Raw genomic sequence first — 25333 nt, 5'->3', positions numbered from 1 at the left:
TTATTCCACCAGACATTCCCTGTTCCTTTGTCTTCATAATGAAACAGGGTGACAGGGAAGCTCATTCTGTCAGCTTAAATCTCCATATTCACACACATAATGGCATCTTTTTGTTCTTGGTAAATGACGATGTGTGCACAGTTTGAACCAGATCCAGCCGTCGTATTTAATGGCGCATTTTGGGAGAAGAAGTCAGCTCTGCAGCACATCCCGATGCCCTAATTGAAAACACAAGATTAGACAGACACTTTTCAGGTGCAGTTGTCTCGGATTGTTTCTCCAGAGTTAGTTAGTGTGACAACATCTGATTGTTGCTCGCCTGAACCAAAGATTTTAAGCCTCTTTTTGATTGCTGGCTAAATGCCCAGTTGGCCTTGGGATTTCCACATGCTTTAATCCGACGACCTGCCGAACAAATGGTCATGGCCGTCTGCTCAAGCCTTATTTTTGCACCTCTAGACAGTTTATCTAGTTTAAGCAGTGTTACTGCCAATAAGTCTTAAATTCTCATTTTAGTGGATTAAACCAATTGCAGATTTTCGGAGATATAGAGATAGCTTATATCATTATCTTATTTAGATTAGACCATCATTATAGAAATGCTTTGGTGTTCGAATTTGATAATTTCATAGTTAATACTGATTAGTTAATACTGCATTTAATTGATTTGCTTTTTATAATTATTTCCAATGCATGCAGATATCATGGCATATTTGATCTGTTCTGGTAAATATTAGGAGATTTTTATACTGCTTAGATTTTTTTGCTAGCTGCTGAAGTTCATAGACTTTGAATTGAAGATTAACTGCATTGTTTTTGCTGTTTTGTGAACTAAATCTGTCAAAAACCTCACAGTTGAAAGCAATGGAACAAAAAGCCTGGGAACTGCATATTCTCATGGAAAGCACTGAGGCATAGAGCATCTGTCCTAGAGCTCTCAGCTCTGTTATATATAAATCCATAACATGATCGCCTGTTCTTCATAACTCAGTTAGCAGGTTTGTGGTTAGATGACTTTTACACGGGGTGACTCGTTTATCTACACGCTTATAATCTTCTTAGGCATCGACTTATAAGTTTACTTTGAGAAGAATAGTGCTTAAAAGAGCTTAACACATAAATCTGGCTCACCCTGTTTAATCTGAGTTTTGTAAATTGGATGAAAGCTTTGTACATTTGGGCATGTCACCTTTACAATCTTTTCGATTAGTGAGTTTCTGTACATCAGAAGCGATGCATGGGAAGTGATGGAGATGGGAAAACATTTTGTCCTGAAGAACATGTCACAAATGTAATCAATTTGCCAAAGGGAGATCTTCTCTTTGACAGTCCCATTTGTCTCACTGATTGATAATGCAGAGCCTCTCATATCTATGGCTTACAGGTCTGATCAGCAGTCAGCGGCTGTGCAAACTGTGTGCCTGGGCATATGTGTGTGTTTGAGCAAGAGCTACATCCCATTGCTGAGCTTTTCCTTATAACACAAGCATACTCTTGTTCATTTGAAATATTTAATCACAATCTTCAATATTTATCATATCATCCAAAAAGCTAATACAAAAATGCTTATATCTTGAATCCAAACAATAAATATTATAAAAGGATAAGTTGAAATTAAAAAGTTGAAAATTTTGTTGAATTTGAGAAAAAAAAAATGTTGTCATTTTTAGAGCAGTGCACAAGTTTGTGTAAAACCTGATCATCATGTTCTGCAGCATGATTTGAGAATGAGCCAAATTTGCTTTTAACAAAGCAAGAATAACTAGCCATAAGTACAAATGAGTTCACATGATCAGATTTACTAAGCTGTTTATGCAATTAGTGATTCTTCTTTTTGTCTCAACTTCTTTTTCAGTATTATCAAATTGCTAATGATTTGTTTTAACTAAGTTTAAATAGGAAAAATATGTTTAGTGAAGAATACATATTAAAAATGTACATATTAAAAATTCTATTTTCTCATTTTATTTGTTCCTTAGAAATATTTTTATTTATATTATCACGTGTTAAATGTTTAAACGTTAAATTCTACGTTTAATTTTAGAAAAAAAATAAAAGTTGTCCGAGATTTTGGACTCCACTATAGGTGTCAATCCTTAACATTTTGGTAAATTGGCAGACTGCTTAGTCTGATGCCTCTTTATGAATGCTGCAGAACACCTAGAATATTTGATATTCAGCTTGTTTGCTTGACATTTACAAAATAGTTGTATTTATCCCATTGCTATTTGATCAGCATATTTGCTCAGTGAATAATCAATAAGCATAAGCATTGCATTACTGTAGATGACATTGAATGAAATTTCCATTTATAGAGTTTGTTGTACTTCATAGACATTAACATGTAGCTGAGAGTGGCCAAAACAAACCGACTGCTTCTCACCTAAAGGTCTAGCCATAAAGCCACAAGTTAATCAGGCCACAATTTACAGTCTCCATGCTGCATGGTAATGACAAAAAACATGCACTTTAAATGTAATTACACTGAACAAAATTACAGTACATTAACACTTTTATTTTTGCCACCATTTTTCATGAGCTGAACTCAAAGATCTAAGACTTTTTCTATGTACACAAAAGGCCTATTTCTCTCAAATATGGTTCACAAATCTGTCTAAATCTGTGTTAGTGAGCAGTTCTCCATGGCCGAGATAATCCATCCACCTCACAGGTGTGGCATATCAAGGTGCTGATTAGACAGCATGATTATTGCACAGGTGTGCCTTAGGCTGGCCACAATAAAAGGCCACTCTAAAATGTGCAGTTTTATCACACAGCACAATGCCACAGATGTCGCAAGTTTTGAGGGAGCGTGCAATTGGCATGCTGACTGCAGGAATGTCCACCAGAGCTGTTGCCCGTGAATTGAATGTTCATTTCTCTACCATAAGCCGTCTCCAAAGGCGTTTCAGAGAATTTGGCAGTACATCCAACCGGCCTCACAACCACAGACCACGTGTAACCACACCAGCCCGGGACCTCCACATCCAGCATCTTTACCTCCAAGAACGTCTGAGACCAGCCACCCGGACAGCTGCTGCAACAATCGGTTTGCATAACCAAATAATTTCTGCACAAACTGTCAGAAACCGTCTCAGGGAAGCTCATCTGCATGCTCGTCGTCCTCATCGGGGTCTCGACCTGACTGCAGTTCGTCGTTGTAACCGACTTGAGTGGGCAAATGCTCACATTCGATGGCGTCTGGCACTTTGGAGAGGTGTTCTCTTCACAGATGAATCCAGGTTTTCACTGTATAGGGCAGATGGCAGACAGCGTGTATGGCGTCGTGTGGGTGAGCGGTTTGCTGATGTCAATGTTGTGGATCGCGTGGCCCATGGTGGCAGTGGGGTTATGGTATGGGCAGGCGTATGTTATGGACAATGAACACAGGTGCATTTTATTGATGGCATTTTGAATGCACAGAGATACCGTGACGAGATCCTGAGGCCCATTGTTGTGCCATTCATCCACGACCATCACCTCATGTTGCAGCATGATAATGCACGGCCCCATGTTGCAAGGATCTGTACACAATCCCTGGAAGCTGAAAACATCCCAGTTCTTGCATGGCCAGCATACTCACCGGACCTGTCACCCATTGAGCATGTTTGGGATGCTCTGGATCAGCGTATATGACAGCGTGTTCCAATTCCTGCCAATATGCAGCAACTTCGCACAGCCATTGAAGAGGAATGGACCAACATTCCACAGGCCACAATCAACAACCTGATCAACTCTATGCGAAGGAGATGTGTTACACTGCGTGAGGCAAATGGTGGTCACACCAGATACTGACTGGTTTTCGAACCCCCCGGATCTCCCCAATACAGTAAAACTGCACATTTTAGAGTGGCCTTTTATTGTGGCCAGCCAAAGGCACACCTGTGCAATAATCATACTGTCTAATCAGCATCTTGATATGCCACACCTGTGAGGTGGATGGATTATCTCGGCAAAGGAAAAGTGCTCACTAACACAGATTTAGACCGATTTGTGTACAATATTTGAGAGCAATAGGCCTTTTGTGTACATAGAAAAAGTCTTATATCTTTGAGTTCAGCTCATGAAAAATGGGGGAAAATACAAAAGTGTTGCGTTTATAATTTTGTTCAGTGTATTTTGTGACACTGCATGCAATTAGAATTTCTTGGAATGCTTGCACAGTTTGTGCTATGGATATCTTAAATTGTGTGGCTTGTTGAGAACAGCAGCTGGTTTTATTGTTCCTTGAGGATGATGGAAAAGCAAAAAAAAATGCATAGGCCTGTGCTGAACCATATCTATGGAATAAAGTATCATAAAGATATTGAAGATTGTTAGTAAAAAAACATACAGAACACTGTGTCCTGGCAACCACCCACAATGCCTTTGTGGCAGCAATGTCGATTATTACAATCAATATATTCTTAATGTTGTTCTTGTAGAACAGGGTTTGCACAGGACGTACAGACAAATCTTTGTAGATAAAGTAGTTCATTATTTTCTTCCTAGTATTTGAACAGTGGTTCATAAGTAGTGTGAGCAGTGCATAATGAGATTAGGGCAATGTAATGCAGCAGTTGCACAGTTTGAGTAAGTGAGAAGTGTCATTGGTTTGTCTTGCTGTCAAGGTCAGTGGCTTTGTTGAGTCACACTTAAAAGCAGCCACCCAGACCAATTCATCTTACTTAATGGTACATTGTAGACCTCTGAATAAGAACTGCAGCTTCTATTGGGGCGGGTGTTCTCAAGATCCCCTCTGACTGGGTCTTCATTCCAGTCCTCCTCTCAATCAATTAATCAATGGCAGGGCCTAATCAAGCATGAACAAATTGCTATGCACCCTGCTTAGCTGCACATGGGAAGACATTAGCCATGATTCGCATGCAGTTCAGAATTGCAGAGGGTTTTGGGTCATTTAAGCACTCTGTGAATTAACAGCTGATATCAGCCAATGACAGTTTACCACGCTTGCTGCTAAAGTGACAGTCATCACACTAAAGAGGAATGCCCGATGAGACTTGGCACTGGATGCACTTGATTTGTCTCCTCAGTGATACAGTGCATTCAGGATAGGCACAAATCTACATATTTTGGAAATCATCTAGTTGGCCTGTATAATTAGGCTGTTTACAAGTTGACTCTTTTGTTCAAAACCAGCTATACAGAGTGCAACTGAATGATAGGTTTTGATGTTTTTCAAAGACTTTTTTAAGCATGACATTCCATTTTAAAAACACAGTGCTCGTGGCAGGACACTCAAAACAGCACAAGATGCAATGCAACAGCAAAAGATTTCTGTCTGAATGTGTATGACTGTTTTTTAATGGCTGGTGCTTTTAACTGGGGATGTAGCTGAACATTTTTATTTATTTTTTATTCAGTCTCATATTCTCATATGTACACAGTCTCATGTTTAATGAAAATGTCATGCCTCGATCTTTCAGTGAAAACAACAGACGTAACTTCAGTTTTGTGACTTTAATTACATTCACTCAGTTGTCCGATATATCTGCTACATAAAATAAATACAATATGACTAGATCTAAATGTTGAGATCATTTATATATTGTCATATCACCCAGCCCTAAAACCACTCTATGTTAAGGAATTGTATACAGTTCATAAAAGTATGAATGTAAAGTGCTATACAATAAAATCTGACTAACAGCTAAAGCACTATCCTGAATGTGTGCTAATTAAAGCTCCTCTGCTAAAAATATCAGAACTATCTAGAAAAAAACAAACAAAATCATGAGCTAGTCTATTTTTTGTATTTCCATGATCGAAGACCACCTGCCATTAGAAGATGGCCAAAAAGGTCTCTCTGCTCTGCTTCTGACACTTTGGTTTGTCTTGCACAAGAAAGAAAGAAAAAAAATCTGAAAGAAACAGGGCCGAAGAGCTTTAGCCTTGAAAAAACATTTGAAACTGAACAGTTACAGACTCCTATAGTTTTAATGAAACTCGGCCTCTGAACCAATTACAAAGCAAAGGCGATGATGTGTAGCCACTGAGATAGCTAGTTACTGAACTTGAGTTGTAGTGGCCAGCCAATGGGAGTGTAGTTCAGAGCAGCGTTATTGATGTGATTAATAGGTCAAAGCAAGTGTTGGAAGTCTAACATGTTGCTCAGTATGAATAATTTATGCCCCTGGGCATGGCACTTCCCTTTGAAGTTCCTCTTTGAAGCCAACCCCAAAAAGAAACAAGTTAAATTTTCACAGGACTGAAATATTTATGTGTAATGACCCAAGCTCCTCGCTCAGTCTTGGACTGAAAGTGATGTTAAAATGATTGAAACGATCAAAGGTTTTAGAAGCTGAGATCTATAGGGACTGGAAAATAAAGCACACAGCTGAGTAGACAATCACCTCTTAGGTGATCGAAATATCTCTGGTTGGTACATTTAATGCCAGAGGACCGTATTCTTTTTTTTTTGGATATCGCACATTTGGGACAGATTTTATCTGATTCGATAGCACAAACAACACAAATTCCTTAAAAAATGCAATAATTTGCCAGAAGAACTGCTATTGTGTGGCATAAGCTTTTCTCTGAACATGTTATAAAATAGTTGCTGAAAAATGACATGAGAAATAATGAGACAAATACATTTTGTGTGCTAAAATAATAAAAAAAATATATGACTAAGTAGATTATTTTAAATGTAGAAAATTAATTTGTTTTAGCATAGCTTGTGTTGTGCAGATTAAATATATTTATTCCTTCTGCTCATTTTCATTTCAAATTGCATTGAAAGGAAAATCATGCTAAAACAAAATAACAATAACAATCAAATAAAAAGGTGTAATTCTGCTTAAAACTAGACTGCCCAAGAAGTGCTCAATTTATTTCAAAAGTTGAAGTCTAATCACCCATATTAATGAAAATGTCCATTATGGTAGCTCAGATGTCTTTAGCAGCTTAATTCTTTTTGGAGCTCCCTCATCAAAGTGCTACTTCAATGTCCACATTAATGGAGTTTCTAACGGAAGTTCGGGAAGATCACAGCGCTAAGTGCCCCCTTTTCATAGTGATGTCCAGGGTAGGAACTTTCATCTTTAGTTGAGTTATATGCTCAGGCCTTTCCATTACAGCCAGAAAAAAAAAAAAAAGTCTGCTCTGCTTTTTTTCCATCCCTCTTATAGATTACAAGAGTATTTGAGCTTGTGAAGTCAGATAACAATAGCATTTCTGTGCTTGTCTGTATGAAACAAATTAGTCAAGTTCATGCATAATGTTTTTTTTCTTTTTTTTTTCAATTGCAATTTCAATAGCAATTGTCATTTTAGTCTTATTTTTTATTAGTTGTATTATTAGTAGTAGTATAGTAGCAGTAGTAATTTTCTCTTCTTGGGTCTATGTGAGTTTGGTTTTTGTGAAAATCATTATTTTTGAGAAAGAAAAAAAAACTTTTATTTTTTTCTCCCACTCTCTCTGGTGTCTCAGGGATCCTGTATAAGGGAAATGGTGAGAACGTCTTCCTATCCCAGCTTCCTCCCATCATCAGCACCATAATGGGAAATGGCAGACGCAGAAGCATCTCCTGTCCGAGCTGTAATGGGCAGGCGGAGGGAAACAAACTGCTGGCTCCTGTTGCTCTCGCATGGGGCATCGATGGGAGCCTGTTTGTTGGCGATTTCAATTACATCAGACGCATCTATCCGTCAGGCAATGTCACCAGTGTCATGGAGCTCAGGTGAGTGAGCACAACTGGATGGGTGATTCAGCTGCATGGAAATATGGCAGAATACCTGAGGAAACATTTTGTGACAAATCACAGCATACTGAGAGGCAGCATCTAGAGATTGTTTTTCAAAACATTGAAAAGCATAACTATTTTTAATCCACAAAACCTTATAGTTCTCACAAAAAAGGAGGCCTTGAAATTCTGCATAATAACGACACCGATTCTCACAGCAGGCGATTTTTGAAGTCCGACAGTAATTGTCTTGAAAGTTAATGTTGAATGCTGTGAATCTGTAAACAGAGCTTTGATTGCTGTAGCAGCAGTAGTTGAAAGGGGATGAATTTAGAGACGTTTAGACAGTGTTGTGCTTTAGCCTGTAAGAAAGGTAAACTCTGTCAAAGACGTTATTTTATTTTTAATCTACTCTCTTTAAAATTCACAGAATTTTAGAATAAACAGAATTTTAGGTTACACTTTATTTTAAGGTGTCATTGTTAGTGTTATTGTACATTTAAGTACTGATTAATATTATTTAACTACATGTACTTACTGTATGGTTAGGGTTAGGATTAGGGTTTGGTTTAGGGTTACTTGCATGTAATTATGCATAATTAATTGTTATTATAATAGTAAGTGCATGCAATGTGTAACAAGGACACCTTAAAATAAAGTATTACCAAATTGTATTTCAACATGTTGTGACATACAGTGTTAAGAATTAATGTTGCTTTTGTTATTACAAATATATTTAATTAATTAAAGTATAGATAAAATTAAATAAAAAAATATATAGCAGAAGAAAATCTTAAAATAAATAAATAAAATGTTGCTCCGGCAATTAACTGAAATATTTGTTTAAACTGAAGTTCTAAAATAACTCAAATGAAAAAAAAAAAAAAATATATATATATATATATATATATACACATACTACAGCAGTAGTATATAGTCACCGGCATTACAGGATGTGCAAATTCCACTCAAAACGCCAGCTTCCTCACCCGAATGAAAAGGGTTTTTAGTCTAAATAAAAGGCTAGTAGCAGGATTGTAAAATGAATGGATGTGATTATGATCATTTGATAAAATGAAGCGAGCGCGCAGTAGTTACGCACGGGATCATTATACTTTGTGGGCTGTTTCATATTCTGTCACGGAGACCGCTGAATGCGCCTTTTTAAATGGTTTCATGGTGCTTGTTGTTTTATTTTAAAACATCGTCGCAATGTTTGCAATTGACATTATTGGGATTTTAAATAAAATGATCCCAAACGCAAGTACGGCGCGTGGGGCTGTGACGTGAGGTCAGTTATCTGTTTCCAAAACGGTTGCAACGGCAAAACACACTGTTACACATTTGAAACATTTTAATGCGAGTATTATGACACAAGTGAGGTACAAAGCTTTGTTAATAAGAGAAATAATTGGTTAGCAGGCAAATGTTACATCACGACCATGCTTTTGGATTCATGCCGTTCAAGCGCATACATTTAAATCAAGCCATACGGCTTTGTGTTCTGTTTTGCCAGATGGTCACGAATTTAATATTATTTATCGTTTGTTTTAACAAATCCTCACTGTCTCACCCTCTAGATTCGCAGGTTTATTGTATTGTTGTTTTTAATCACTGCTTTCGCATCTCTTACTGTGGTAAACATGTGGGGGGAAATTAAAGATTTCGTGGCCATGAATTAAGAATTTGTTACTATGACTTAAATTGCTCCCGCATTTAAATTCATGGGTTTTCTAGGGAACAAATGAATGAAACCTGGACAGTGGCCACAAATTAATATGTCGTAGGAACGAGTTAACAAGTTGTATGAATGAATAGCCTATAGTATCTGTCCTGCTCGCATGCGCGCAACCCTGTCAAAGCGAAGTGCCCGATATGCAACAATTATCTAGGGAAATTATAATTGAACGTGACTTACTACATTTCAATACAAAATAATTTGTATTGTATCTGTTTTAATGTACTTTTAAAGTGTGGATCACATTAAAAGCGTAGTTTGTACATTAGTAAATTATTTTCGTGTAAGACCCAGCCCCTTCACCGTCACTCACAGACTTTTGAATGTGAATATTTTTATTTATTATTGTTAATGTTCTCTTATGTTCAACAACTTAAAGCTTTAAAATTATTCACTTTAAGGGGTCTAAAATAAAGAAAAGAGACAAGATTTTGTTACTCCAGCACTTTATTATACTGAATGTCCTGTGGGTTTTTTTTTGGGGGGGGGGTTTGTACTTGAGTGCAATACATTTTTTGGATGAAAAAATGAGAATCGTGTAAGAGAATCGTGATCTCAATTCCCATGGAGAAAAATCGTGATTCACATTTTAGCAAGAATCGTGCAGCCCTATACAGTAGTCACCAGAACGTGATGGACAAGTGGTTATGTGAAGTAAATAGAATAAATGTATACTATTTTACCTAAACTTGTCATACTATATGTTCTTACTATATGTTTCCCTCCTTTTTTTCAAATACCCAAAGAAATAAGGATTTCAGGCACAGGTAAGTTACATTTATTAAAAGTCACACAATGCTGATGTGTTTTAAAAAGAGATGCATGTATTGTGTACAACATTTTAGACAGGTAACTTTTCAACAAACATCACTTGTTGCGACTCTTTTGGACACTTTTTTAAAAAAAAATTATGGAATTAAATGACCAAAGAGTGTCTGTAGAAAACTAACCCAGGTTTGTTACTAATCCCAGAAGATGTCAAGGCACATTTTATGAGAGATGTTTGCACATCACCTTTTTTTGACTGTCATGTAAGAGGGCTCTGGATTATGATGCAGTGGGCGACACTCTGGGCCTTTAGCTGAAAGAAGTACCGCTGTTTCACATTTTCACATTTAGATTTTACACAGGCCAGTGCCTCTAAGTGTGAATTGGTTTCCAAACAGTCCAGGATATCGATCGAATAGAGTACACTCAGCTTGCAAGAATAGCCCTAAAACCGCTTTTGATAAAACATGAAAAGATTTGACTGATCCCAGAGGAGAAGGTCACAGATCTCCACACCATCATGCACGAAGTCTCGACTTGACTGGTCATTTACCACTAATGGCACGTCTGGTGGGGCCGCACTAACTCATTCAGAAAGGAGCAGGCTGATTGGGAGACAGAATCAATGAATGCAAATAAGCGTAGCGTTCTTAAAAGCCATCAGTTGTTGACAGTCATTAAGATATGCATATCATCACCGCATCGCAGAGAACCTTTCCTCGCAAGGGAACAGGAATGATTGAAATGATCTGGCAGTCTTGAAGTCGTCATCACAGCCTCGGCAAATACGTTCCAGTCACATCACATTTACTTCCCTTTCACACATTCTTTTTTTCTTTTTCCCATCTGTCAGGAGCTCACACCCTTTTGATAGATGCGAAAAAACATGCTGCGATTCTCTCAACGTCTTTAATGATATTAATATTCTAATCAGTCTCTCATTTCATCTGCCATCTCCAATTGCAATGTCAGACCAATAATTTATGAGTCGCACTGGCTCGGCTTGACAGCAGACTAATGTCTTTGCTCATAACTCCCACTGTTAATAATGTCTCTCCCCAAGTAACAATCCCGCTCACCGCTACTACCTGACCACGGATCCCGTGACGGGGCGGCTCTACGTGTCCGACACCAACTCCAGACGCATCTACAGCCCGCAGGCACTCCTGACCGGCTCGGAGTCCCAGCAGAACGTGGAGGTGGTAGCAGGAACAGGAGATCATTGTCTGCCTTTTGACGAAACTCAGTGTGGAGACGGAGGACCGGCCACCAAGGCTCTCCTCACAGGACCCAAAGGTATTATTAAAGGATCATTAAAACTGACAATCAAAAGGGTCGTGCACTCTTCTCAAGGAAGGAGTTGAGAAACATGGGTTCTTCAAACTTCTGCAATGGCTGCGCTGAATCTTCTGAGGCGTACGACACACTTTGATTGACATGAAAGATCATCCCAAAGCTCTGTGAGCTTTTAACACTGTATTATGTAGTGAAGTTTTTGATTGGCGCTTCAACGAGGGAAATGGGAACTGACAGCCCCGGGATAGGTACTAAATTATTTGACTGAGCCAAACACAACGGATTGATGAAGCTGCTTTGAACGATTCGTGACTTCACCGACATAAATTATAAAACGTCACACGTGTCTGGTGAATATAGACAACCTATTTCGGCATATAATCTTGTCATGCAGAAAAAGAGATGTTTTCATTATTTTTCAATGAAATGTCATTCACACATGAATGCACGCACTGAATGATGGATATATTAGGTATCATATTTCCTGTGTAGACGGGTACATAATATGTTGAATTGATTGGATGTGCGCAGAGATCTACATTATTTGTCGCAACTATAAAAAAGTCGGAGGCATTGATGCATACATGCATTTTCCTCAGTTGGGACTGAGATTTCTGCCATAACGTCAGTTCACTTCACTGTTTTCGTCAGGCACACAAACTGTCTGTGCTACCACTCAGCTAGGCACGCATTTTCCAAGCGGCAGTTACTATAGCAACCCACACTTTCATAATTTGGGTTTAAAAGTGGGTTTGATGCTTTCCCATTCCATGCTTTTGTCAAATACCCTGAGCAGACATAACGGACCGACTGAGAGAGAGCAAACCCAGGCTGAAATGCTAGAGGGAGGGAGGGATGTTCTAATACATCCTATTCCACTTTCTCCTTAAGAAATAATTCAGCAGTGGGAGGCAAGATGTGAATAATTGAGGGCGATGCTTTCTGCAGTGACCTGAATAATGGGAAGCCAAACACGACACATGTACCCGCTGCCTGGATCAAGCAAGCAAAGAGCACAGCTGTGTGACCCACACATTTCGTTCCTTTCTCTCTTCTCTCCAGGGATCGCCGTCGACAAGAATGGACTGATCTACTTTGTGGATGGGACTGTGATCCGGAAGGTGGATCAGAACGGCATCATCTCCACCCTGCTGGGGTCCAATGACCTTGCTTCTGCTCGACCCCTGAGCTGCGACTCCGTTATGGACGTCCATCAGGTGAAAAGTGAAAATTGCTCAAATCGACAAACTCAAGTCAATTATCATGACCCAAGGAGAGACCTAAATGCGTTTTGGTCTTAGTACATGTTTCCGATTTAATTTCAGTTTTTAAGTATATATAATATAAATATATTTTTAGTATACAATATTAATGCCAAAATCTTTAGCAGAATGGGAAGGCCAAAGGTCGATATATTGCTCATATACATATTATGGGAAATATAAAACATATTTTAAACGGAGATATTTTACTCAAAATTCATAAAAATATGTATTGATAACAGTTTACAATACACTCTTAAAAATAAAGGTTCCAATAGGGTGTTTTTGCTGTGATGCCACAGAAGAACCATTTTTGGTTTCCCAAAGAACCTTTCAGTGAACAGTTCCTAAAAGAACCATTTTGAAGAACATTTTTGAAATCTAAAGAACCTTTTTCGACTATAAAGAACCTTTTCTGCATTTGAAAGGTTCCATAGATGTTTAAGGTTCTTCATAGAACCTTTGATGCCAATAAACAACCTTTATTTTTAAGAGTGTAAAGGAACTTTGTTAACAAAACCACAAATGCATAATCTAGATTCATATGCTGTAAAAAATATTCTTAATTGTTGTTTCTAAAGCTATAGCATTAATGTTAACATATACAGCCTTGCTGCAAAGTGTTAACAAAAATATCTATTGGTAATTTATACAGCTTGAAATATTAATGTATTACAAAAACTATTACGCATGTGGGTAGAGTTAAATGTCTATTATATTTCCTAATATCTGTCTCACAAAATGTAAGTGGAGTTATATATAAACTATAACAGCTACAAAACTTTCTTATTCATCTGCATGTAGGTGTCTTTAGAATGGCCGACAGATCTGGCTGTTAGTCCGATGGATAACTCATTGTTTGTGCTGGATGGCAGTGTGGTTTTGCGGATCACTGAGGAGGGGCAGGTCAGCGTGGCAGCGGGCAGACCCCTTCACTGCCCCATGCCTTCTACAGACATCCTGGTGACAGAAACACAGCGAGCCACGCATACCCATCTGGAATCCCCAAGCGCCATCGCTGTCTCCTTCAGTGGAGAGCTGCACATCGCTGAGACAGACGAGAGGAAGATGAGCCGCATACGCCGTGTGGCAGCAGATGGCGAGATCACTCACCTGGCGGGGGCGCCTTCAGACTGCGACTGCAAGACCGACGTCAACTGTGATTGTTACCTAACAGGAGACGGCTTCGCTAAAGACGCCCGGCTGAACGGGCCGTCCTCTCTCGTGGCAGCTCCGGATGGAACCATGTATGTAGCCGACCTGGGAAACATTCGCATTCGAGTGATCGGAAAAAACAAGCCTGCACTTAACAGTATGGGCTTGTATGAAGTGGCATCGTCCGCAGAGCAGGAAGTGTACATGTTTGACAGTAATGGCACGCACCAGCACACGGCCAACCTGATCACTGGAGACTTCAAATACAACTTCAGCTATAGCAATGAGGGAGATCTGACCTCGGTGGCTGACAGTCATGGGAACACGCTACGGATTCGCCGGGATGCCAGCCGCCTTCCTGTCCGCATCGTTGCACCTGACAACCAGGTTATTTGGCTAACTGTAGGCTCAAGTGGTGGGTTGAAGACCCTTGGCACACAGGGGCGTGAACAGGTGCTGCTAACTTACCATGGCAACAGTGGTCTCCTGGCAACCAAGAGCACTGCCAATGGATGGACAACATTCTATGAGTAAGAGTGTTTGAGCATTTCTGCTTGCTACTCTTTGCTTGCCAGGGCAAACATTGCTATTATTGCTCAAATTTAGGGTCAGCAATTTGAACAAGAATTAAATCGGCTCGAATTCATCAAACGGCATTTGGGCTACAGACAGAGCTGGGTAGATTACTTACAAATTGTTACTGATTCCAAATTACATGACAACAATTGTGATTAGTAATGTAATCCATTACATTACACATTTTAAGTAATATAATTGACTACTTTTTTGATTACTTTTTAGATTACTTTTAAATTAACTAATTTATCTCATTTATTTTTATAGGATAATCAGGCACTATATCAATGTAAAAACAGAGTAAGAAAATATATTCCATTCGCTTCAATTAACAAACATGAAGTGCATTAAACATTACATTACGTCATTAATTACAAGCTAATAATTAATGAAATCATAAAAGTGTAACATTAAAATGATTAAATCTCAGGGGTACTCCATGTAAATATATTCGGTTAAAGATTTTCAGATGACAAAAAAGACTGGGAATTCCTGCATTACATGTAAAGAAATAATATGAATTTGTGCATTTTAATGTGTTTGAAAGACAAAGCCTTCCAAACATATAATAAAACAGTTAAATAACCTTCTGAGTGATAATTCAAATAAAATGTTCATTGATACAGTGTTGAAACACTTCTTAAACCTGAAATTATTTTTGTAAATCCAGTGGTCAAATACTTTGTAGCCACCTGATTAAAGACTGGCCTTTGTGTGAATGTCCACAAAACATTTAAAATATGAAAAATAATAAATAATGACTAATTTATTGCTATTGTGTGAATATGTAATCGATAAAAAATAAGTAACTGTAGTCTGATTCTGAGTATTTTAAAATGTAATTTAATTTTTGGAATCTGATTACATAATTCAGATTACATGTAATCAGTTACTACCCAGCTCTGTCTACAGACATAAATGATCTAAAATCATGCTGGTTATTATGGAGCAGTGTACTGTTACTTTTCTAAGTACTCAGACACCTGGTGGATGATAAATTGGCAAAAATCCAAGACATTTGGAAGAGAACTTGAACCATTTCTAGGGAACAACATGCCAATACAAAAGTAATCTAGACTTTAAGACAGACAGGCCAGTAGAAAAGTGCATATTCATTTGGATTGCATTAAATGCAGCTTTTTAACATCCGTCTCTTTCATTCAGTTATGACACAGAGGGACGACTGACCAATGTAACTTTTCCTACTGGAGTGGTGACCAGTCTGGCCTATGACATGGATACTGTCTCTACAGTAGAAAGAGAAAGTTTTGAACGAGATGAAGCTGCAACCATAACTACAAACCAGTCAGCAATTCAAAATGTCCTCACGTTACACCAAGGTAAGTGTTATTTGTTTTGTTTTTTCTAGCCTTTCTGCTTGTGTCATTTATGTTTTCTTTCTTATTTTGCAGATCAACTGAAGAACAACTATGTGATTGGATACGACCATTCCTTATGGATTCTGTATGCCAATGGAATGAACACTCACTACCAGACCGAGCCACACATTCTGGCTGGCGCATCCTCCCCTACGCTGGCACGAAGAAACATGACCCTGCCTGATGACAGCGGGCAAAACTTGGTGGAATGGCGCTTTCGGAAAGAGCAGACGAGGACAAAGGTCACAGTGTTCGGACGCAAGTTACGAGTATGTAATAAAGTTTCATTATAGAGGACAAAAAAGGGTTTTAAAAAGATGAAAGAATCACAGGACAAATTGTTTCTTATTCTTAAATCTATTATGCATATTATAACACAAAGCATTTGACATCTGGCTTGAGGTTCACATGACCTCAGTAATAATAGTAATAATAATAATAATTCTTGCTATACTTTGTGTATACTGTAGATGTGAATTGCTGCAAATGAAATAAGTGTGACCCTGGACCACAAAACCAGTCTTAAGATGCTGGGGTATATTTGTAACAATAGCCAAAAATACATTGTATGGATCAAAAGTATCAATATAGGATATTAAGTAGTATGTTCCGTTAAGATATTTTTTAACTTTCTTACCGTAAATACATATGTGAATTAAATCTATTAAATAAATTTGGCATGAAGATGGTGCCTGGCTAATCTAGGAGTACAAAAAATGTCAGTTTTACAGTGGTTAAACAAATCTATTCTAAAATTGATGTTGCCTACATTGAAAGGTGATTTAATAGTTTGAATGTACCACTGAGCCGCTTAGTTTTATAAAGTTAAGCTATTAATCATAATACTCATTTTCACACAAAGATTTAAGTCAAACTTTCTGCTGGAAACCAAGGCAACTCTGACAGATGAAAAAATCTGCCAATTTTCAAGTCAATTTTCTGCCATTTTGCTGTTGCCATACCAATTTTGTGTCTCTCCTTTGCCTGCACTTCAAGGTAAATGGACGGAACATTTTGTCTGTTGATTATGACCGAGCGCTGAGGATTGAAAAGATCTATGATGATCACCGTAAATTCCTTCTGAAGATTGGTTATGACACATCAGGTCAGCCTACTCTCTGGATGCCAAGTAGCAAGCTGCTGCCTGTCAACCTCACCCGCAATAGCAATGGGCAGTTGAGTGCCATACACTGGGGCTCTGTCTCAGAGAGGGCCGAGTATGATGGACAAGGACGTCTGCTTTCCAGAACATTTCCTGATGGGAAGACCTGGAGCTACACTTATCTGGAGAAGGTACAGAGCAGTGGAAATTGCTTTTAGTGATGTATGCGGTATGCAGTAGACATCAAGAGTTTTGTCAGTAAACTCTGCCATGTGTAATTCCTTACCACCAAAGTAAAGCTTTTTTGACTTAACTCTTTTGCTCAATGCATCCTTTAAAATACACACCCTACACATGATGTTTTTTTCTTCCATGGAACAAGAGAAAACATTTAGCATCTACTTCCAAGCTGTTTTTTCCCTACAAAGTAGACCATCAAGATTAACAAGAGTCACAAGATGTCATCCTTTTGACATTTTGTTAGTATGTCTCTTTTCTATCCACCTTATTCTTCACGTAAAAATGGGCGTGGCCATTTGTAAATTTTATGGGTCTTGCTTCAGGTCTCGTTTGCTTCCAGCTATTTTTAGCTGTACAAAACCGCCGTTTTGCTACTTGATACTGTAAATTGGTGTGTCTTACCATATTAATTTAGTGCATCGTCTTCATTATGAACACACTGGTTTGTAATGCAAACAGTTTTACCATTTACTGCACGTTGTTATTCTTCTCGTTATTTCCCTATAGCAGCTAATGAACCAGAAGTCTCACCCACAAGCTTACTTTTGTGTTTAGGAATAAGGTGGATAAAAGGAAAGAAAAAAGATGGTTGTCAACAAGTTTTATGAGGGCCATTAAATGAAGAAGAATTGTATTTTTTGGGTGAACTATGTCTTTGATATAGCAAAAACTCTTGTATCCTAATAAGATTAACCAACTAGTGTGCCAATTGACCTAACATTTCATTAAGTTTATTTTAATTCCCCCTGGTTTATGCAAGTTGTTTTCTTCTTGTTCTAGTCCACTGTCCTGATACTGGCGAGTCAGCGGCAGTATGTCTTCGAATATGACCCTCTGGGAGGCCTTTCTGCAGTCACTATGCCTAGTGTGGCACGCTACACTATGGAGACAATACGCTCGGTGTCTTACTACCGCAACCTTTACCATATGCCTGAGAGCAACGCTTCCATCGCTGTAGACTACAGTGAGGATGGGAGGCTCCTAAGAGTGGCACAGCTGGGCACGGGACGTAGAGTCCTTTACCGGTACCGCTGGCACAACAAACTCTCTGAGGTGCTGTATGACAGCACTCGCGTCAGCTTCACCTACGACGAGACGGCAGGTGTGCTGAAGACGGTCAATCTGCAGAGTGAGGGTTATATATGCACCATTAGATACAGGCAGCTCGGCCCACTGGTAGACCGGCAGATCTACCGCTTCAGCGAGGACGGGATGGTAAACGCTCGCTATGACTACGCTTACGACAGTAGTCTGCGTGTAACGAGTATTCAGGGGGTCATCAATGAAACCCCGCTGCCTATTGACCTTTATCAGTATGATGACATCTCAGGGAAGGTGGAGCAGTTCGGCAAATTTGGCGTAATTTATTATGACATCAATCAGATCATCTCTACCTCTGTCATGACTTACACCAAACACTTTGACGGGCACGGTCGGGTTCGAGAGATTCAGTATGAGCTCTTCCGTTCTCTGCTCTTCTGGATCACGGTCCAGTATGATGACATGGGACGAGTCACCAAGCGGGAGATGAAGATTGGCCCGTTCACCAATACCACCAAGTATAGCTATGAATATGACGTGGACGGACAGTTGCAGACGGTCTACCTCAATGAGAAAATGACATGGCGCTACAGCTATGACTTAAACGGGAACATACACCTGCTGAGTCCAGCAAACAGTGCACGAATCATGCCCCTACGTTATGACCTACGAGACCGTATAACTCGTCTTGGAGACCTACAGTACGAGTTGGACGAAGATGGGTTTCTTCGCCAGAGAGGCTCTGAGATCTTCCAGTACAACTCCAATGGCCACCTGGAACGTGTCTACAGTAAATCCAGCGGCTGGTCAGTCCAGTTCCGTTACGATGGTTTGGGAAGAAGAGTCTCCACAAAGTCCAGCACGGGACAACATCTGCAGTTCTTCTATGCTGATCTGAGCTACCCAAGCAGGATAACGCACGTCTACAACCATTCCAGCTCACAGATTACCTCTATATACTATGACTTGCAGGGACATCTGTTTGCAATGGAGATCAGCAGTGGAGCGGAGTTCTACATCGCCTGTGATAACATAGGAACACCACTGGCTGTCTTTGGCAGCGATGGTGCTCTCCTCAAGCAGGTTCATTATACGGCTTATGGTGAAGTCTACTCAGACTCCAATCCTGACATCCAGTTGGTGATTGGGTTTCATGGAGGACTTTATGACCCTCTAACAAAACTGCTTCATTTTGGAGTGCGGGATTATGACATCATGTCGGGTCGCTGGACTGCACCTGACTTCATGCAGTGGGAGAAAATCAGCAAGAATCCAGGCCCTTTCAATCTCTATATGTTCCGAAACAACAACCCTATAAGTAAAGTGCAGAAAGTTAGAGACTACTTAACAGGTATGGCATGGATTCACTGCATCTACTGTATCCGCATATTGAAATAAGTTCTGCAAGTAATATATCTGCTATACATTGTACATTTCCCCCAAATTTAAAATTTTTCATTGATATTTGCTACAGATGTGAACAGCTGGCTGGTCACATTTGGATTCCATCTCCATAATAGTATCCCTGGTTTCCCTGTCCCCATTTCTGAGATGACACAAGCCTCCTATGAACTGGCCAAAAGTCAAGTGTGGGATGACCTGACAGTAAGTTTATTTTTGGATGAATATCTTCACATACTAGCATAAAGGGTTATTATAGTTGATTAAAACTAAAACCATAAAAAAAAATTGAAATAAAATAAATGTTTATTTTAAATTATTTAATTAATTAAAAGTGAAGTGAAAATAGCATATTTTCTTAGTGATAGATGCTATTTACATTAAGTGCAAATACCTATAGATTCCATTTACTCTGTTAAAATAGCAAGATTTTCTGATATTTATACTAAATGCAAATAGTGGCAATTATCTGCACCTCAGTATTTTAGTATATTAAAAACAGTGTGCAATAACGTATTGAGTGTAAATTATAATTTTAGTTGAAATTATTAAATGGATGCCATTTTATTGGGACAATAAAGCCCTCCCTACACTTACCCTAACCCTACCCAATAATTTATTATCAACTTTTTAATTAATCCCTTCATTTTTATTGAAAATAAATGCCTTTGCTGATGTAATATGAGATTTAAACGGAGGAAAAGAAAGTTTGACAAAAGGGGGGTTTCAAACCCGGGTAGATAGCGTCAAAAAGACTGTGGTATGCGCTTTATCATCTATCCCTATCACATGTTGGTGAGAGGAGTTAGTTAGATTATTTCAGCTAGATGCCAAGCCAACATTTTAAATTTTTGTTTAGTTTAACTTGATGTACAAAAATAACTAAAACTGAAATAAAAATGAATACAAGCCATATAAACATGCATACATAAATAAATAACTATCATAAAATACTAAAACTAAGTCAAATTAAGTTGAAAATATTAACATAAAAACTAATTCAAAATATTAAAGTGCCCCTATTATGGATTTTTGAAAATGACCTTCCATGCAGTGTGTAACACAGCTCTAAGTGAATGAAAACATCCTGCAAAGTTTTAAATCTGAAAGTGCACCGTATATAAAGTTATTTTCTCTCAAAAGAAAGAGTCGACTCTGAATCATTGAAATGAGTCGTTTTTAAAATGAATCCCACGCCGTTTCATGTTGACGTCAACATGAAACATTAGCATATTGCCCACCCACTTGTTGCCCGTGCAGACCTGGGAAAACTTGATTTTTGCGTTGGTCTGAATGAAAATGCAAATTCATTCTTTGCCACTAGATGCCGCTTTTGGAGCGTTAAAAGCTCACAAACACTGCTTTAAATTAAATTGACCAATTACCACAAATTAGCATCACGCAAAGGAGGGGTTTGGAAAAATTTATCGTTGAGTGAATTGTTTGGGAGTCATTGAGCAAATAAGGTAAAAATAAATGCATATAATAAAAAAAAAATGAAAGTGTTTTTTGACCTTGCATGCATGTCAAACTGTTATTGGGTACTCCCAAAACCAAAATAAGAACCTTTCATAACCCATAATAGGGGCACTTTGATAAAAACTTTAACAGTAGAGTGTGAATAATTGAATAGAATTAGAAACCTTTTTGGATTATATTATCTTATCTTATTAAAAACATGACAACATTTTTTTTGTATCATTACATCTTCAATTAATATTATCTTCCATTAATATCAGGTATCAGGATTTTAATAATAATAATAATAATAATTTATAATAAAATAATGTTTTCTACTTTTTTCAAAAATAAATGTAAAGTAAAAAATCATTTATTTTATAATCCTTTTTTGTTGTTTTTAGATCTTGTAGTATCCCTTTGAATATTTTTTTTTTCACCATATGGAACTAGAATGGAACTAGAGCCAAACGTTTCTATAAAATGTGTATTGTCTTCTTTTGTAGGCCAGCTTTGCAGTCCAGCAGCATGTCATCCGACAAGCCGAAGCATTTCTAACATTTGGGGATCTGCCACAGGTTGAGTTCGGCCATAGCCAAAGGGCTGATAAACCCTGGCTGTGGTTTGCCTCAAGCAATTCATTGATAGGTCGCGGGATCATGCTGGCCCTTTACAAGGGCATCGTGATAACTCGCGCACTAAGCCTGGCTAATGAGGATTGCGTCAAAGTTGCAAACATCCTCAATGGCGCACTTTACTTGAAAGACTTGCACTTTATCATAGATGGCAGAGACACGCACTTCTTTGTTAAAATGAATTCTCCTGAAGCGGACCTGGCAGCTCTGCGGCTTACTAGCGGACGGAAGGAACTTGAGAACGCGGTGAACGTGACGGTGTCGCAGTCCACAGCTGTGCTAGGAGGCCGCACCCGGCGCTTCGCAGATGTGGAGTTTCAGAGGGGGGCTCTCACCCTGCACGTGCGCTACGGGGCATCTCTGGATGAGGAACGAGTGCGTGTTTTAGAGCTGGCCCGACAGAGGGCTCTCGCTATCTCGTGGGCACAGGAGCAGCAGCGGGTGCGAAACGGAGAGGAAGGATCCCGCCTATGGACTGAGGGAGAGAAGAGGCAGCTTCTCAGCACTGGACGAGTGCAAGGTTACGATGGATACTATGTGCTGTCGGTGGAGCAGTATCCTGAGCTAGCCGACAGCGTCAACAACATTCAGTTCCTCAGACAAAATGAGATTGGCAAAAGGTAGTGAACAGACCATGATTAGCCACTCACAGCAATTTGTAATGGAAGAATAAGTTAAGCGGACACATTTATTACATTCTCAGAGTTTGTAAAAACGCTACTACTCCTAGTATAATAAGAAGAGTACTACCTAGGGGGAACAAAAGAGCATTAAAACAACGCTGTGCGTTGTGAAACATTGTGTTTTCTCAAGACCTATTTAAGGCCTTAACAAGGTTACAGTTGTGGAGCACAATGCAATTATGAACTTAACAGCATCAAGAGACAGGCCAGATTCATACAGCTGTTGATATCTTGAACTATTTATTAATGATTCATTTTTACAAGCACTATTCAAATATGTCCCTAAAGAGAAAAACAGCATACCTTTTGGAAAATGAAAATGTTTACATATGCATATCACTGTACCACTGGAAAAATACCACATGTGATGTCAGGTGGTTTATTGTAGCCAGCTATACACTATAATATTTTTATATTTATTGAGATTTTTTCTCTTTTTCCTGTACATTTCATGAATATCATAATAGAAAAAAAAAAGCTTTTGTTGGCAATCATGTCACGTGCAATGAAAACTCCCCTAAAATATGATTTGAGGTGATTGTGTTATTTTTTATTTATGTCTGATTCTTTCTTTTTTTTCAGTTACAAAAGCAAAGTGTTTTATAAATGACATTTGATGCTTTGATTTGCAGCCATCATACATTAACTGAATAAACTGTACAAATAATGAATAAAATGGCAGCACAGCACAGAAAATATGTAAATGTCTGTATTTATGTAAATGAGTGTTTACCTGCATATTTTTAAAATTAAAAGCGATTATTTGCTCATTTGGTTACAGGTCCCAAGGGAAATATTTATGAAAATTGTTTGTACTTAAAATAAAATAAATGATAAAAGTACATGTTCATTAAGAGCATGATACACTTTGGCCTAGTTTCATGGTCTCGGCAAAACAATAACCTTTGAAAAACTATTTTATCCACTAGCGCTAAACTGCTGTTTCTATATTGATGAACTAAGAATTACACTGGGGAAGTCTGAAGAGAGAGGTTATGTGAATTCATTTTAATCAAAGGAAAAACTGCTTGAGTCATGAGTAAAACTTGCTTTCATCTGCTTTGGCAATAGTGGGTCGATTAATGGTAATCCCTAAATATTAACTTCAATTTATAATTGCTCTCTGTGTATAATCTGATTAATGAGTGATCAAAGGCAGAAGTCAGGATCACAGAGCCTGTTGAGTCACTGCAACTTGTAAACCCACTGTCATGTGATTTCAACAACAACCTTCTAGCTGTTTAAAATTGGTTTATGAACACACAAGTGTATCACAAAACTGTATCAATATGCGATGATGTAATTGCAGCATTTAACTGCTGGCAATTCTACAACCATAAAACAAATGTTTTCTTATTCAGATTTTCTGTCAGGATGAACAGACAGACACAGTGCATCTTAGCGACGATCACCACTGATACTACAGTGTCTTGCAGATATCATCTTTAAAGTCAACATAATACTTGGTCAGCTGCACATGTTCATGATTTATTCAAGCTCTCGGACTAATAATGTTGATGATCAGGCAAAGTGGAAGTGTCTGGATGTGCAGACAGCAACAGACGGTGTATTGAGGCTTTCCTCATAGGTTGTAAATGTATGTAGGAGGTTTATGGGAATGTGTGTTAAGACATCTGATCATTTGTAAGACGTTAACAATACTCAGTTAAAAAATATACACTTATTAAGCCGAATAATGTAAATAAAAAGTTACTGTTCCTAATAATCAATAATTTCAGCTTTAAAAAAGCAAGCAGAATTATCTTTGCCCTTTGTACCCGTAAAGAGACCAGCTTTGCTTATCTAGAGAGAAATCTAGTGCTAACCTTCATTTCTTTCTACATACATTTACTTGCCACATCACAGATTCTAGAATTGCTGCTCCGTAATTATGACCTTCCAACATTTTTAACAGGGTAATGCAATGTCAAAAACATTAGGTGTCTCAATTTGTGTACTTTAGCACTATTCTGTGCCATTTTGTTGTATAAACAGTAGTTTGTTCACACTGAAAATTTACAATAGAAAAGTCCATTTCAAATGCACATCAACTAAATAAAGAAATACAATTTTCCTGCATAAAACATTTTAAAATTCGTACATAATGCACAATTTATAATGCATCATTCAGGACAAAGCAATATAATTATTTCTAAATAAGTTTTCCAAAAATCTCAATTACTGCGCTCCAACGTAAACTGTACACATTTAAAGCAACTGTATGCAGTTTTGTATGTTTTGTGAGTTTGGAGCTCCCTACAGATAAGTAGAATTCACTGGCGTAAATATAGCACTAGCTGTACACGACTGCTGCTGCCATAAAGCAATCCGCCCTTTTCATGCAATTTTGTGCTTCAGTATTTCAGTGATATTTTGCTTTGTGTTGTTGTTTAATTGTTTTGTACACAGTAGCGGAGTACTATTCTCGAGTAGATTTTGAATACATTCAGGTAGTATCATGACAAAATAAATCTTTATTCTATAAAGATATAGCAAAAATAGAGCTGAATTCAGCAGATGTGCCTTAATGCTAGGTTAACAAATAATAGACTTTTACATACTTACATCTGAACCCCAAACATGACTGAATAGCCATACATAAACGTGCAGCAATAACTTGATCAATTCTATAGCAAGAGAGTAAAGTAGAACATGAGATTACATAACACGGCTGTACTTTTAAAGTGAGGCGTTACGTAAAGCCCCCTTTGAGCTGGAGCTTTCTGTGGATCCCACGACTGCAAAATAGATTCTGCTGGAAAGCTAGAGAGACACATCGCAAGCCCCATACTCAAATGAATTAACTGAAGCTGGGCATAAATGATTTTAATAAGATTTGTGGATTTATAAATATATATTTAAAAGAAACAATGGACTTTCTTTAGGAAATTGCCATCATATTTACTAAGCATGAG

The 25333-nt window shown here is 38.2% G+C and overlaps 1 protein-coding gene across 1 annotated transcript in view; it reads left to right on the top strand.

Annotated features, from left to right (window-relative positions):
• Positions 1 to 23193, top strand: part of LOC306883667 (teneurin-3-like) — a gene marked incomplete at its 5' end in the record, with an annotated part of 95928 nt that extends 72735 nt beyond the window's left edge. Inside the window, 11 exons of the mRNA XM_079439042.1 lie at positions 7432 to 7681; positions 10169 to 10189; positions 11254 to 11486; positions 12549 to 12703; positions 13553 to 14433; positions 15644 to 15819; positions 15892 to 16127; positions 16855 to 17151; positions 17981 to 19592; positions 19716 to 19846; positions 21607 to 23193. Coding sequence (XP_079295168.1) covers positions 7432 to 7681; positions 10169 to 10189; positions 11254 to 11486; positions 12549 to 12703; positions 13553 to 14433; positions 15644 to 15819; positions 15892 to 16127; positions 16855 to 17151; positions 17981 to 19592; positions 19716 to 19846; positions 21607 to 22359 — 4745 coding nt within the window. The 3' untranslated portion in view covers positions 22360 to 23193. The remainder of the gene's footprint in view (positions 1 to 7431; positions 7682 to 10168; positions 10190 to 11253; positions 11487 to 12548; positions 12704 to 13552; positions 14434 to 15643; positions 15820 to 15891; positions 16128 to 16854; positions 17152 to 17980; positions 19593 to 19715; positions 19847 to 21606) is intronic.
• Positions 23194 to 25333: the final 2140 nt, after the last annotated feature.

Source organism: Barbus barbus, assembly GCF_936440315.1.
Source record: "Barbus barbus genome assembly, chromosome: 17".
NCBI lineage: Eukaryota > Metazoa > Chordata > Actinopteri > Cypriniformes > Cyprinidae > Barbus > Barbus barbus.
This window is presented reverse-complemented; position numbering and strand designations above follow the sequence as displayed.